At 42.9% G+C, this 14,302-nt stretch overlaps 1 protein-coding gene across 3 annotated transcripts; it reads left to right on the forward strand.

Annotated features, from left to right (window-relative positions):
* The first annotated feature begins 476 nt into the window (after positions 1–476).
* C19H17orf64 (chromosome 19 C17orf64 homolog) lies at positions 477–9,933 on the forward strand. Of its 3 annotated transcripts, none has more exons than XM_044994150.1 (6): positions 477–676; positions 1,533–1,664; positions 3,436–3,611; positions 5,166–5,265; positions 7,754–7,913; positions 9,620–9,933. In XM_044994150.1, the coding sequence occupies exons 1-6, from the start codon at positions 545–547 to the stop codon at positions 9,730–9,732; spliced, it is 813 nt and encodes a 270-aa protein (XP_044850085.1). In that variant the 5' UTR covers positions 477–544; the 3' UTR covers positions 9,733–9,933. The 3 variants fall into 3 exon arrangements, with proteins under 3 accessions (XP_044850085.1, XP_044850083.1, XP_044850086.1); XM_044994148.1 differs by having other exon boundaries at positions 7,754–7,947; positions 9,620–9,930; XM_044994151.1 differs by lacking the exon at positions 1,533–1,664 and having other exon boundaries at positions 7,754–7,947.
* The last annotated feature ends 4,369 nt before the right edge of the window (positions 9,934–14,302 follow it).

A 14,302-nucleotide genomic window follows, 5' to 3' on the forward strand; every position in this document is an offset into this window, starting at 1 on the left:
CCTGTCTTGTTTATGTAGATTGCAAGTTCTTCAGCCAGGAGCCAGCCCTGACTATCAAGTTGTACAATGCTTAGCTATGAGACATCCAGTCTTGGTTGGCGCATCAAGGCAATACCATAATACAAATAAACTCCCAAAAAAAGCACCTCAGCAGTTGCAATGGGAGAGGCAGTCCCTGAACTTGCTGGCACTAAGGGCGTTAAACATTATAGCTAAGGCCATAAACAGGGTCCAGAGCCACAGACAGCCCGGGCAGCATATAGAATAACGGTGTTATGATCATAGCAGTTCAAGACTTCATGTCATGAGGTAAGCTGCTGGTCTAGAGTCTGATGGATGAAGCCTTTGCCCATTAGGACCCTGTGCTGGGAGATTAGTGGCTGCAGCTTTCTTCTGTCTCAGGTCCTCGTCCCTGCTCCCTTTAGCTGTAGAACTCAGAACCAGTGTGCCTCAGAGGTGATGTCACACAAGCAGGTTTGGATTCAAATGCCGGCAAGCTGGGCTGCTAGCCAGAGGGCGACTTTCCCTTCCCTCCCTTGCCAGAATGGAGATCTCCGAGAGTGGAGGAAATGGGCTGTGCCAAGTGGAGAAAGTGGGCCCAGAAGCAGGTCAGACTAGAGAGAAGATCAGCATGGGAGACTGGAACTGCCCAGCTGGGTATGGCATAGCCAGCCAGGTATGCGGAGGGGAGGTGTAGAGACAATACGGCCCTATGGAGGAGGGAAGGTGAGGATAAAGCACAGGCCAGCTGTGGAAAGGAGACGGAAAATGAACAATGTGGCCAATGCGCCCCTTTTAGCTCTGTAGAGTAATCTGGGATACCGTTTTTTTGAAGTGCCACCCAAGAACAGTGTGCACTGTAGATAAGAGAACTTCTCTCACTACACATTTTTTTTTCCAAGCCATTTTGATTTTTTCAAACAAAGTAAACATGTATTCCATTGCGTAGTTATGGCCCTTCACAAGCGATGACACAAATGATTCTCTCTGCATTATCTGTGGAGGTGAGAGAGCTGTTTTCCCAGTAGTGGAAAAGGGGATTTACACCCAATCCAGGGAGATCTGATTGCACTGGCTGGGCTTTTGTAAAACTGGCTTCTGTTAAACACAACAGGTCAAATGCTGATCTTATTGATGTCAATGGAAGTTTTGTCTGACCTTGGAGCAGAACTTAGCACAATACGTTTATTGTTCCAGTTATCAGTAATAAATTCCAACTCCTAGTGGATTAGTGTCATTAGAAGCAAGAGATATCTACAACATTTCCTTTGTTATGTACTGAGGCTGGGATTTTCAAAGACACTTCAGGAAGTTAGGCACCCAACTCCCATTGACTTTCAGTAGGAGGCTGGTACCTAACTCCTTTAGGTATCTTTGAAAAATCTCATCTTAAATGCTTTTGACAGTGCTAATAGTATCCCTTGTTCAAACTCTCAGCCTTGGGATAATGTTTGTCCTGTGCAACATTGAACAATGGGACACAAGTTTGTGTAGATCAAAAAATTAACATATACAAACTTCACAATTTGTAGACAGCAGAGAATGAGTATTTGCTCAGCAAGGTGAAGGAGGCAACCTCTTTGAAGAGCAGTTCGAGTACCATCCCATCTGGACATTTGCTCATCCGCTACACTGATGGCCTTGATCGAGACACTTTCAAAATTGTGAGCTATTAAATTGATGCTAGCAGTAGAAGTGTGAATGATCCATCTCTTTTCTCATACAGACTGGAAAAAAAGCTGCAAAATATTGAGGGAAAGAGAATGAAGAACCATGATAAAATACCTCATTCTCTTTGTGCTGAGGATTTTCCCACCTCATTAACTTTTTCCAAGTGTTGCATAACTGATGATCTTTTAGTAAACAACAGACCTTTCCTTTTCTTTCGCTTCTGATAATGACACACCGTGTGGTCTTGGGCCAGTCCCTTAGACTCATTTTCAAAAGCAGCCACTAGTTTTGCATGACTCACTTTTTTGGATACTCAACTTAAGAAATCTAGGCCTGATCTTCCCCCTGCTCCCTCCAAAGAGGCTGAGCACCTCAAACTCCCATTTCATTTCAACTGGCGCTCCGGGTGCACCATACAATGAAAGCCAGGCCAATGGGTCTCAAGTTGGACATTCTAAAAAAAGGGGCACCCAGAGTTATTGGATACTTCTGATGATTTTCTGCCTCAATTAGCCCACTTATGTGAGTGTTTAGTTTCAAAATTGACTCCTAATCCATTTTGACAGACATTTATGAGCACTCAGAGGGTCATTACCAACCATTGCACAGGAAGAACTTAACAACTTCTATTTGTACAATGCAGGAGACATTATTCTCTAGCAAGAAGTTCTAGCTCAGAGAACTTCAAAAAATAAACGTTGCCTTAATCTGATTTACCTGTTGGAAACAACGATACATAAAACACGGATGTATGAAATGTAAGTGGATGTGCAAGCGATATTACTCGGCTAACTTCAGCAGGCCTTAGTGTGTCTGAACTGCTCAGCTACACCCGACTATTTTATTTGTCAGTGGGTAACCGGTGCTTTCCTCTGTTATTATTGGTCACTGTGATAGCACCTAAGAGTCCAAGTTATGGACTAGGACCCCATTGTCCTAGGTGCTGTACATACACTACAAAAATGCTTCTTTCCCCAGAGAGCTCATCGCTGGATTTTTCTGTATCGCTGTTTTCCTACCTGTTGAGGAGGAGGAGGGAAAAACAATACAGTTTTGTAGCTGAGGGCTAGTGTAACAGCAATGCAGCTTTTCCCCCTCCTTAGGAGGAAAGATAGGGGATGTAGAAACAAATGGTGTCTACAGATAAGAGCTAAGAGAAGAGAGCATATTCCAGAGAATGATGCCTGCGAGCTCACTCTGATATACACACACACACACACACACGTCATGAGACCTTCTGCAAACTAATGCATAAACTATAGAGAATTTACAACATAGCAGAGGGCCCAGGTACATAGGGAATGATACAAAATGCTTTTCCTTCTCCCCTTATTGCAGAATGAGGTATCTTGTAAATTCTGTAGATTGAAATTTACATTTGTGCCTTATGTCAAAAGAGAATCATCCCCCATCATTAGCAGGTCCTCAAATCCCTCCCCTTACAACTCTTCGAAGGCACACGTTTGACAACAGTCCTTTGTGTTCCATGCTGAGAATGCACCAATTGAATCTTCAGGGCTTAACTGAACAGTGCAACTACAATGGTCTCTGACGAAGACACTAGCTATAAATCCATTTGTTTAGTTAATCTATGTTCATATAAATTACGCTTGCTAAATACAATGGACATTAAACATCTGTTCAGCATAACATGTTTATATTACGAAGGAGAATGTAAGTGGCTGATGCCTATTATGTACTTCTAGAGCAATAACCCTGTATTCTGTCAGTAATAGTCTGTCACTGAGCTCTTTGTCTTTACAGTGCAAGGAGTTTCTGAGACCCTTTAAGAAATCTCTTCGGAAACTGGATTTGCCCAAAGAACTTCCCAAGGACAAAAAACTGAAGTACATTAAGAAAAACTTGACCATACTTGGGGATCACATCAATATGTTTCTTCAGCATTACTGCAAATCCTGGGAACTCAAACACTGGAAGAAGTAAGATAATCCTTTCACACTAGCAATGACAATACAGTCCTAGTATTTATAAGGCAGGTTGGGCTAGTGGATTAAGCACAGGACTGAGAATAAGAACCGGGTCTGGTCCTGGCTCTGCCGTAGATTTGCTGTGTGCATTTGGGCAATCACTTGGAAACACATTTCTAGAAGCCACCTGTAATGTTGGGTGCCCACTTGAGACTCATGGAGTCTGGTTTTCTGAGCACCCATAATATATCCCACTGGGAGCTGTGGGTAATCAGCGCCTCTGAAAAACAGGGCGTTGACATCCCAAGTTGGGTATCCAAAATTAGCGGACACTTGAAAACAAATTGACCCCAACCTACCTCATGGATGTATCTGTGTGCTTGTCTTCACTGCACAGTTATCTCAAGTGTTACCCCTAATTTGAGTCCCATCCAGGTGCAAAACTCCTTCCCTTAAGTGTGGTGGTGCTTTTAACTTGGGCTGGCTGGCCAGTCAGGGGATAAAAGTTAAGCATCACGTTTGTTCAACTCATCAGCTGCTAGAACATGTCTACTCTGTAGTGTAGATGCAGGCTAGCTCCACTCAGGTGCTGACAGTCCTCCATTGCCGTCCCACAAATCCCCTCGCGTGCCCCAAAGAACAGACACGTTCTCCCACAATTCATTGGGAAAGTACGTTGAGAGCAGCTTAGTTTATTGCAGTGAGAAGAACCATGGGACGCGCCCTTACAAATCTTATTGCCACACACAAGTGAGTGCAGCACCAGCCCGGTGAAAGCAGATAGTGTTATTTCACTGTGTGGCCGCTCTCACGCAAACTAGGCTAACTCGAGAGGAGTAACTCAAGTGTAAATAACGTATTCACTCTGCAGCGAAGACGTATCCTGAGAGCATGAGGGTTCACTAGTTACGTGCCTGCAAATCAGCTAGGTATTGTTATGGTATTTCCAATGGGACAAGTCTAGCATAGTGCTCACAATTTAACCAAAGGTTTATTTGGATTATAAATTCTACCCAATCAATATGTCCAGTTTCATCAATGATAGCACTGTGGTTGTTTTCCTGTTAGCAGGTTCCTAAGACACATGGAGGCCATCTGGGTGTAATTCCAATGGCATTCAACTTCACTCGGGTGAATTTACACCGTGGGTGAATTTAACCCACGGCCAAATAGCATCTTGTATTATCAGAAGCACCCCAGTTTATGGTGACTGAATTAGCTTATGGTGAAAATCTCTCTTTTCTAAGGGTTTTAAACCACATGCAGAGGTTTCCTTTATCGAAACCAGGAAGGGTCTCATGAGACATGCTAACCGTATGACTGAAGATTATATAGCAAACTTGAGCCTTCTGCCTGGGATCCTGAACCCCAGAATGACTCTTCACATTTCAAGGGGAGGGGTGCAGCTGTGCAGTTTATAAGCTTTTTTTTTTAAGCCCATACAAATGGGTATGTCACTGGTTACAGGAGAGAGACAGAAGTGAATTACCACCAAAAGAGGCAAAAAACTGGTAGGGAAGAATTTGCATTCAAGCAGACACTTCACTCAATCATTCCTTCCTCTAGGATGCTGTGGAGATTTGTCTCTCTCTTCTCAGAGCTTGATGCAAAACACCTGCGCAAACTGTACAAATACAGTAAGAGCAACCAAATGGCTAAGTTTCTGGTAAGATCCATAAATCAATAGCAAACTGAAAAGCTACTACACCAGGTTCTTCCTGCTTACTCGCTTTAAGGGGATCCTTTAATCACACCAGGCAGGCATCTTGTATAGTTTACATAATTCCCACTAAGCAGTATACAATGCCTCCATTTTTCAAACTTAATTCATATTAAAGACATCTCATGGCCAGGTTTCAGAGAGAGGGTGTTTGTGAAAGTTCATTCTTATTTTCTTAAGGCTCTAGCTCTCTCACCAATGTCAAAGTTTGTGATAGGTGTAGCAGTGAGATTTCTACCCCACCATAAAGAAAGGGCGAGGAATCCTATCCACGGGGCTCAGGGCCACCGAGACCGGGTTCGGGCCCCGGTGAAAAAGGGCCAACGAAGTCAGGGAAGCCAGGCCCCGGGCCCCCTTCTGGACGGCCGTGCCCCAGTAATTTGTACCGACGTTCCCCTCCCTCTTGTCAGCCCTGACAGGGCTGCAGCTCAGCACCTCTTGTTACTCATCCTTTGTGCAAAAACCCTACCAAAACAAGATGCTCCACTGCCCACACTCCTCCTGGGGAGACAATGAGAGAACAAACAGCGTGTCACCGATATTACTCACAGTGCTTAATACACCGTTGGAAGGCCCTTAGTTACAACGGTGCAGAGTATGAAATATGAATCTATGCAAGAATAAAAATCTGCCACATATTGTATAATATTAAGACTAGACTGTCTCTATAAGGACTGATAGAAGAAATGACAGATCCGACATTATATAACTGTTGACAAATGCCTATTGTTCTGCAAGCGCATGAGAGAAAATAAACAGCTTTGTCTTTTGTGTGGAGGGAACAGTGGGTTTCAAAGCCCTGCTAAATCATAAACAGGCTGTGGATCAGAATGTTATCATGCACTCTACAAAACATAAATAGATTATTTGGAAACAGCTCATTATTTAGACGAGCAAGTGTAAATATACGGAACCAATGTTGTAATTAGCAAGTGCTTGAGATTGCCAGCTTGTTAATTTGATATCTTTATGAAGTTTACTACATCAGGGAGACTAGCAGAGCTGCCAACCAGCCTTAATCATCTGTTTTCTTAAGGTCAATCAACAAGATTCCCCTCCTCCAACGTAGTAAGTGCCATCATTGTCTGCAGTTTCAGACCTCCTTAAAAATCTATCTGCTTGGCTTCTGACAGGACAGTTAATAGAGAATTTTTAATTTAAAACCCCCTCAGATGATATAAACCAAATGTAAACAGTCATTTTACCCAAGCCACTCTGGGTTGTTTTGGTATCAAAACCTTGGTTGCAGAGGCTGCTTTGCTGCTTGGGCCCTGGGGGTGCTGTTGGTGTCTCAGTTGCACACAGGGTCTGTTCACATGAATCCCATTACAGGATCCGGGTGCAAGTGCATTTTAGTTTCTCTTTTCTCATGTAACGTGGAAGGACATTCACACCGGAGACTGAGCCTAGGCAGCAACCATGAGGGCTAAAAACTTTCATTGCTTAAAAAAAAAGCAAGCCAAAATTCTCATATCATCACTTGGCTCCAGGAGCTGGGACGTTAAGAAAGAGGCTGAAGGGCATGAACGTTTGCAATGTTGCAATTATGCTGCTGCTATGTAATTCTATATGATGGCTCAAAGGCTTGTCGTTTGCTTAAAAAAAACACCCAGAAAACTTGTAATTTCTACAGAGCTGTATTGCATTTCTGTAGAAGTCTACCAGTTTGATCTCTGTTTACTTCTAAAAGATTTTTCTATAAGGGCTAAGATACGGACATGAGTTTAGACACTCCAGGCTAGCCACTTGGCAAAGCTTCTCTGCGTACAGACGACATCATGAATGCTCAGTGAAACCCTATGGTGGTGAAACAATTAAAATCCTGATTTCACTGCATAGGTTTGGGTGAAACTGCACTGATGCATGTATAGTTGCATCTGTTTGAACCTAGGATGAATTTGGCCCAGAGGATGCAGTTAGTCACTCAGCAGTTGGTGTGTGTGTATGTATGTCTCTTTCTCCCAATCAGTGGAGTTCTCAGAATATATTTCTGGTTTTAAAACAGGATCCACGGTATCTTCACCTCTTGGTTGGCTGGGGTTCAGAGAGACAGTAGCGAGTCAGAGAAATAGCTTAGCTTCTAGTCAGCTAGCTGAAGGAGTGGGCAGAGTTGGGAGGCTTTGGTGGAAGATTAAGACTCAGGAATGGAAGGAAGTGGAATCCCTCTCCAGTGCACAACTCCCACAGTAGGGATCTCTGAAGGCAGTTCCATGAAAGAAAGAAGTTAAGCTAAACCTTAGAAAACACAACCACCTCCACTGATGAGTAGCTTCTCATCTAGAAACATTGGTGTAGCCAAATAGGACGATAGTTACTCAAGAGCTCATTTCCCAGCATGAGGAATCAATACACGAGCATCTGGTCATACCTTAAATTTTGTTTAATGCCACCTTCTTGTGTTATGTGAATTTTTTATTTTTCTATTTATTTGTAGAAATTGTACTGTAGCTCACAAAACCCTGATTCAGTTCCAATACCCGAAAACACCAAGTTGACTAAGCTGTATGATGCATGGGGCCTCCACGGAGACATAAATAATATGCAAGAGAAGCTGAATCAGAGCCAGTCACAGCCATCACAAACGAGCCTACAAGGTGACTCAGAGGCAGCAAGTATGACAAAGAAGAGGTATTGCTGATAAGGATGCTAGGCATAGCTGAGAGCAAATGAAGCAAACAGCAAGCCAGGCAACTGTTTGGTTCTCACTCTAAATACAGATGCACAAAAGAGGCAGTGGATTTGAACGACCAGCAATGCGCAGGGAAATGGATGACTCATGGGATGTGCTAATGGGAGGTAGAACCAACCCAGATCTTTTAGCCATTGACCCAACAACAGAAGAGGTGCGGGGAGGGAAAACAGCAGCAAGGACTACTGTACCCCAAGGGAGCAGTGGTGATGGTGAAGTCACTCCGCTGCTAATCCAATGGCTGAGTATTTGTTTACACTTGAGTTTAACCTGAGTCAACCGATTGACTAGAGTTAACTAATGCGTTTGTACATGCGAGACTGGTTTACCTTATGGCCGAGCCCAGGGTAAGCCACAAGTATCCAGGCTAGCATCTACAAACATGTTGGCTAATGACGCGTGAACTGGCAATCAGTTAAACTAACTCTAGTGTAGACGAAACCTGAAAGGGAGAATTCAGTGGTACCCACTCATGGCACTCTTTGAGGAGGAGAAGGAGATTTGAGCCCAAGCATATTTATCCCGAGCTGCTAGAATTTTAGTCAGTTCCGCGAGAGACCTTCCCTTTTCTTTCATCCTCTTTCATTTACTCGCTGTCCTTCCTCTTGCTTCTCTTTTCTTCCCCTCTCCTTCAACTTTCTTCCATTCACTGTATGGAGCGCCACCTCTAAAAGCCCTCATTCAGCGTAGTGTGGAACAAACAGAAATCACCAGCAAGGACTAAAGCAACAAGAGACAGGGCTGGCTCCAGGTTTTTTGCTGCCCCAAGCAAAAAAAAAAAAAAGAGGTCGGAATGGGAAAAGGGCTGCCCCAAGCACATGCTTGGAACGCTGGTGCCTAGAGCCGGCCCTGACAAGAGAGGATGCCATCAAGGGATAGTGGAAAAGCTGAAGAAATATATGACCTAGGGAAGCAGTATGGCATATGGGATTGAGTACGGAGTAGGGGCCAGACACTCCTGACTGACTCTCTTTGTGATGCTGGGCAGTTTCCTGCTGCTCAGTCTTCCCTTCTGTACATTCGGACTAATACTACTTAGCTAACCAAGAGAACGGTCATGAAGTTCAGTTCAGGTGTATTTGTTAAGTGCATTGAAGATGTGCGACACTTGGGAAAGCCAAGTACTATTACAATGCATGTGTAATAATTATTTAAAGAATTTTAAATTGCTCTTCACTTGAAAGGCCCCATCACTAATTATTACTCATGACTTGTAACACCACGATTTGAACATAAGAACGACCATACTGGCCAGACCAATGCTCCATCTAGCCCAGTATCCTCTCTTCTAACAGCAGTCGATGCCAGATACTTCAGAGGAAATGAACAGAACAGGGCAATTAACGAGTGATCCATCCCATGTTGTCCAGTCCCAATTTCTGGCAGTCAGTCAATCTAACAAGAGCTGATATGCCTCAACTATGTCAGTAGAATGGGAAAATATATATGGTTAGAGTAAGGAACTGAACTGTCTGAGGAGGGTTCTAAAGCATGTGGATACTGCTTGTTAACTGGATGGCTCAGGGCTCAGCATCCATTTTGGTTTCCTTGGTTGGCTAGACTGTACACCCCCCCAAGCTTACAGAAGTTTCCCCCCTGGTTCTCTTTTAGGCTCTCTAAGACTTCTTCAAAGACCAACAAACAGAGAGCAGCTGACAAACCCTGCACCATCCGCAAGCCTCATGGACAAAAAGCATAGAATGAAAAATACAGCGCCTCCATAGTCAAAGAATTTTCCCACACCCAGCAGCTCTTAAGAATTATACAATTCCATAAAACAGCTAAATATTTGCAGTAACATGGAAACCAACAAATACCAAAGCAAGATCTTGGAAAGGAAGATTAAAGACAGTCTTTATAAATTTAAGACTATATGGTCTCCTTTGTAAATACCTTGTGTTTTACCCAATGAAAGAAGTTTGTAGTGTCCTTATTGGTAAATATTAAACTATTTGTATTTATAGCATCATTCTTACTAACATTTTGGAAGCAACTGGTTTTTAAATAAATTAATACAGCGAGTAGCCCATACATTTTTTTTCTGATGAAGTGAACCTTATTCTAGGAACAGCATTGGTTCCCGTTATTTCCAGCTATACTGGGCAAATGGCAGCAGTGCCAATCTTAGCAAACATTGGTACTGCCCTCCATTGGCTCGTTGCAGGAGCGTTTTATTTTGTGATACTGGATTGCCTGATTCTTTCTGGTCTGTGGTGAGGGTTGGTTGCTGGATTTGGCTGTACAGTAGGCGGAGAGTTTGTAAAGACATGTTGAACATGCCTATGGCCTGGAATGGGCACCTTTTAGTCTTTTTACAAGTGAAAATAAAATTCTGCCCTATGTTCTGCCAACGCACCCAAAAGCAGCTGAGTTGTTTTTACTCATTGTCCTAGGGTCTCACCCCCACTTTGAGCTTGTGTGAGTTCAAAGATGGGGACCTGCAGGTATTCTCCCCCCACCCTAACCCTTAGGGTAGGTTTCCTTCTTGCTGCCACCACTCGATTTATTCGGTGAATCGAGACACCCCTCTGTTCCCCCCTCCTCCTTCCAGAGACTTTCCTGGGGAAGCACAGATCAAATCACAGAGGGAGAAAGATTCCTTTCACTTCCCTCTCCCTTCCCTGCTTTCTCTGCTTGGAGACAACCCTTGTCTCCACAGAGTGGCGCCTAGCTTCCTTCCCCTGAATCCACAGGTAAGGAACTTAACCAAGTCCTGAACCTAAAAGAATTTATTAAAAGAATAAAAAAAAGAAAAAAAAATACACAATCTCTATGAATCCAAGATGGACATTCATAGGGTCTAGTCTTATTAATCCCTGGAGAAATTTCTCCCTTTTCCTCAGTACAAACAATACAGGCAAAATTACGAATAATCAATACAAACACACAGAATTGCAGACACAGGATTCTTATATGAAATTACCCAGTACTTCTAATACTCTCTAGCTTGAATAGAAGAAATTAGTTCAGAAAGATGCGCAGACTTGATTAAGCGTCTGGGCTGGTGTAGTTCCAGACGGCTAAGAACACAGAACAAAGAACACAGAGACCCAAGTTCCCGCTCTCTGGGATTTTCAAATTCTCTTCCCTGATTGGTCCTTTGGTCAGGTGTTTCACCAGGTCTGTGTTAACCCTTTACAGGTAGAACTTAACCCTTAACTAACTACTTATGACACTCATCATCTCTGTATTTGATCTGAAGCGTGCCTGGGGCAGGTAATTTTTGCCTGTTGAATTCTCTCTATGAACATGTCTGTCTAAGTTCCCCTGTGGCTATTTTCAGAACTTTTAAATCCCCGCAGTTTGCAGCAGGCAGCTTAAATCATGACGATTTAGCTCCTCCTCTTTCCATTTGCCTGCAGGGGTGGGGACAGGTAGTTTGTGATGGAGGGAACAGCTGTATTATTTTTAGGAGTTTCACTGTGGCACGCAAGAGCCATCTAGGGCTTGACATGCACACTTAAGGCTCGATCCAATGCCTATTGAAGTCAACAGGAGACTTCCCATTGATCTCATTGGGGATCAGAGCAGGGGCTCAAACCTGATTAATTGGCCAAACAACAATAAGGTCAGGCAAGTTAAGCGCATTCACACGGGAGCCCCTGTGAAATTTAAACAGAAATATGGTGGAAGAAATGTAGCCAAGGATGGAGGGGTAGCAAGCGTAACTGATGCTCAAAGTTGCCTTTATTGGGCAACAGTCCCTTGAAAGGTTTCACTATATAGAATAGCAGGAAAGCAATCATGTCATACAAGGGTATAATTTCATCAAGGCGTTCCAGTGGAATTATAAACAATTTGTGCACAGCAGAAGTGGTTCTTTCTGTAGAAGATGAAATTTCCCAGATGACTGTTGAATATTTATTTTTCAGATGATACTTATATTTCTAGTTGAAGGTTTTGAGTTTTTCAATTTCATACACCACATAGCAGGTTTGCAACTGGATATAGCCTCATCACATGTATCAAAAAATATTGTATGCCCTGAAAATGTCACACTTGTTTAAATAATGTTGACTGCGGTTAAAGTCTGCTCATTCACAAATTATTCTGGGAGTTACCCAATGGACCTTGGGGGTGGGGAGTGTCTTGTTAATTAGAGACGGGCCCACCAGCAAGGCTCTGAGGCCTACCAAAGTCAAGCATCTCATACAGATACCTGGTGAGATGGTGCAGGGAAAGGGAGGAAGAAAAGAAAGCAAGTTCAAGGCTAGTATTCGTTTCAGTTGAATCCAGTACGTCCAATATAAACTAGTCATCTCTGTGCACAACCTGATATTCTGTATCCTAATGTCACTGCTGCATCAACACGGGCTTGTTACTGTCTCTTTTATAGTCTACAATTTTAGGCGTTGGCAAAAGTTGACAGTTTTAAAGTGGTCTCATAACTGCAAGAGGTCTAAAAGCTTGATGCACAAGTATCTTAACTCAGATCTTCTTTACCTTTCAGTATTAAAAAAAGATGAATCAGGGATTCCTGGAAACATTGTGCTATAGTTTTGACTATTAACTCAGGCAAGATTTTCACAAAATTTAAAAAATTTCAGACCATACATAATGTGGATCACAGCAAAAGAAATAAAACTGCAGACAGCGAAAGGAGAAATCATTTACAGTTAGCAAGATCAGCTGCGAAGGAAAGCTTCAATAGCTTTGATCAGAACAAGCAAGGATAGGAAACGAAACACTGAACGCATGTAAAGCAGCAGTGACATCTGGTGGCCAGCCAAGTTATTAAAAGATTTCAATTCTCAACACATCAACATGAGCACAAAACAGTCTCCATCTTAGTTGTTCACATCTGTTGTACATAGAGAACTTCCTGAAATTCTCTCTGGTTTTCCTGTCTGTTTTCTTTTAAAGTACATTTGAGTTATAACAAAAGGTGTAGGGATGACAGCCCGTGAGCCCTCTTTATCTGCAAAGAGAAATACACACCACACTTTTGTCAGCACTGTGTTGCGACTCAGTGTCATGGGCATTCTTGGGCACAAATAGCAAACTGCTTCTCTCCACCTATCTCAGGGCTTCTTGGAGGTGATTTCCCTCTTCCCAAGGTGTGGTTCTCATCTTGGAACTGATCCCTGAGGGACAAAGACATCACACACACTTCTCAGATGGGAGGTAGGAGTGGGAGGACCAGGTCTCAAGTTTACACTCAAATGTTTGGGGGTAACAAGGGGTGTGTGAAAGCTTAACCCCATAGGTCTAAAGGATGTATGCTGGGTTGCTAGAGGAACATTTGTTATCTGAACAAATTAAATTATGAAAGGTAGAGGACAAAACTACAACCTGTTCAGGTGATAAGTCAAGGGGTTTCTCTAGGGTGCTCATCAGCACCCTAGCTACACCCACTCTTTTTAGGAAGATGCAAGACTGACAATATCCTGGATGAACCTTATGGAATTAGGGTAAACGTTACTGATTTTAATTTGGATCCACTGTATTAAAAATGCTATTGTGCATGTGTTATTGTGGAATTGTATGCAACTTCTCTAGAAGACTGAGTAATGCAATCTCTGGAAAGCATTAGGAACTTCAAAGGACTTTTGGGGACAATATGCATGACGTGGATTTTCTAGAAAGTACTTGGAAGGACAAAAATGCAAATTCTACCCTGCAAAGCCAGCCTTTCGACGCTACACCCTAGGGAGAGAAACCAATTTTTTTTTTTATTAATTACCCGCTCTTGGAAACTCTGTATCAAAGACCCCCAAAGCGTGTAAAGGATGGACTAAACTTTTCATGAGTGTGCTAGTTCTTGAACTTGTGATGACAGAAGAGACCGCTTTGTGGGGTTCTGAAGGACTGGACTGCTCCTGCCAGAGCGCAAGTTAGAATTGGGGTGATCTCTGGTAAGCCTATTAGCGCACATATAGGTTTTTTATTATTTTTATCTGTAATACTTTTACCAGAAGACTAAATGAGCTTGAAAGAACTGTGTGGTAGCTTAACTGTGGGCAATTACAGCGTTATCAGTCTCTGAAAGGAAAGCAAGTAGGTCTGCTTAGGCAGACTGTCATTGAAATCAAGAAATAGGCAGCTAGGTGCTTTTGAAAATTTTATCAGTTGCCAACTGCATCTTTAGCCACCTAAATACCTTGCAAAATCCTGCCCTAAGATTTTGCAGTGTTCTGTTTAAAGCAATAGCACCCTCTCCTTCTGCAAGGGAAAAGGAAGAGCAATTAGCCAGTTGGTATTAGGACTAGTCAGAAAGACTACAGACTCCTTCCTGGGTCCACAGGGAGTCTGTTGAAATCTTAGATTGTAAACTTTTAATGGTAGACTCTGTGC

This window comes from Mauremys mutica, chromosome 19, assembly GCF_020497125.1.
Source record: "Mauremys mutica isolate MM-2020 ecotype Southern chromosome 19, ASM2049712v1, whole genome shotgun sequence".
Classification (NCBI taxonomy): Eukaryota; Metazoa; Chordata; order Testudines; family Geoemydidae; genus Mauremys; species Mauremys mutica.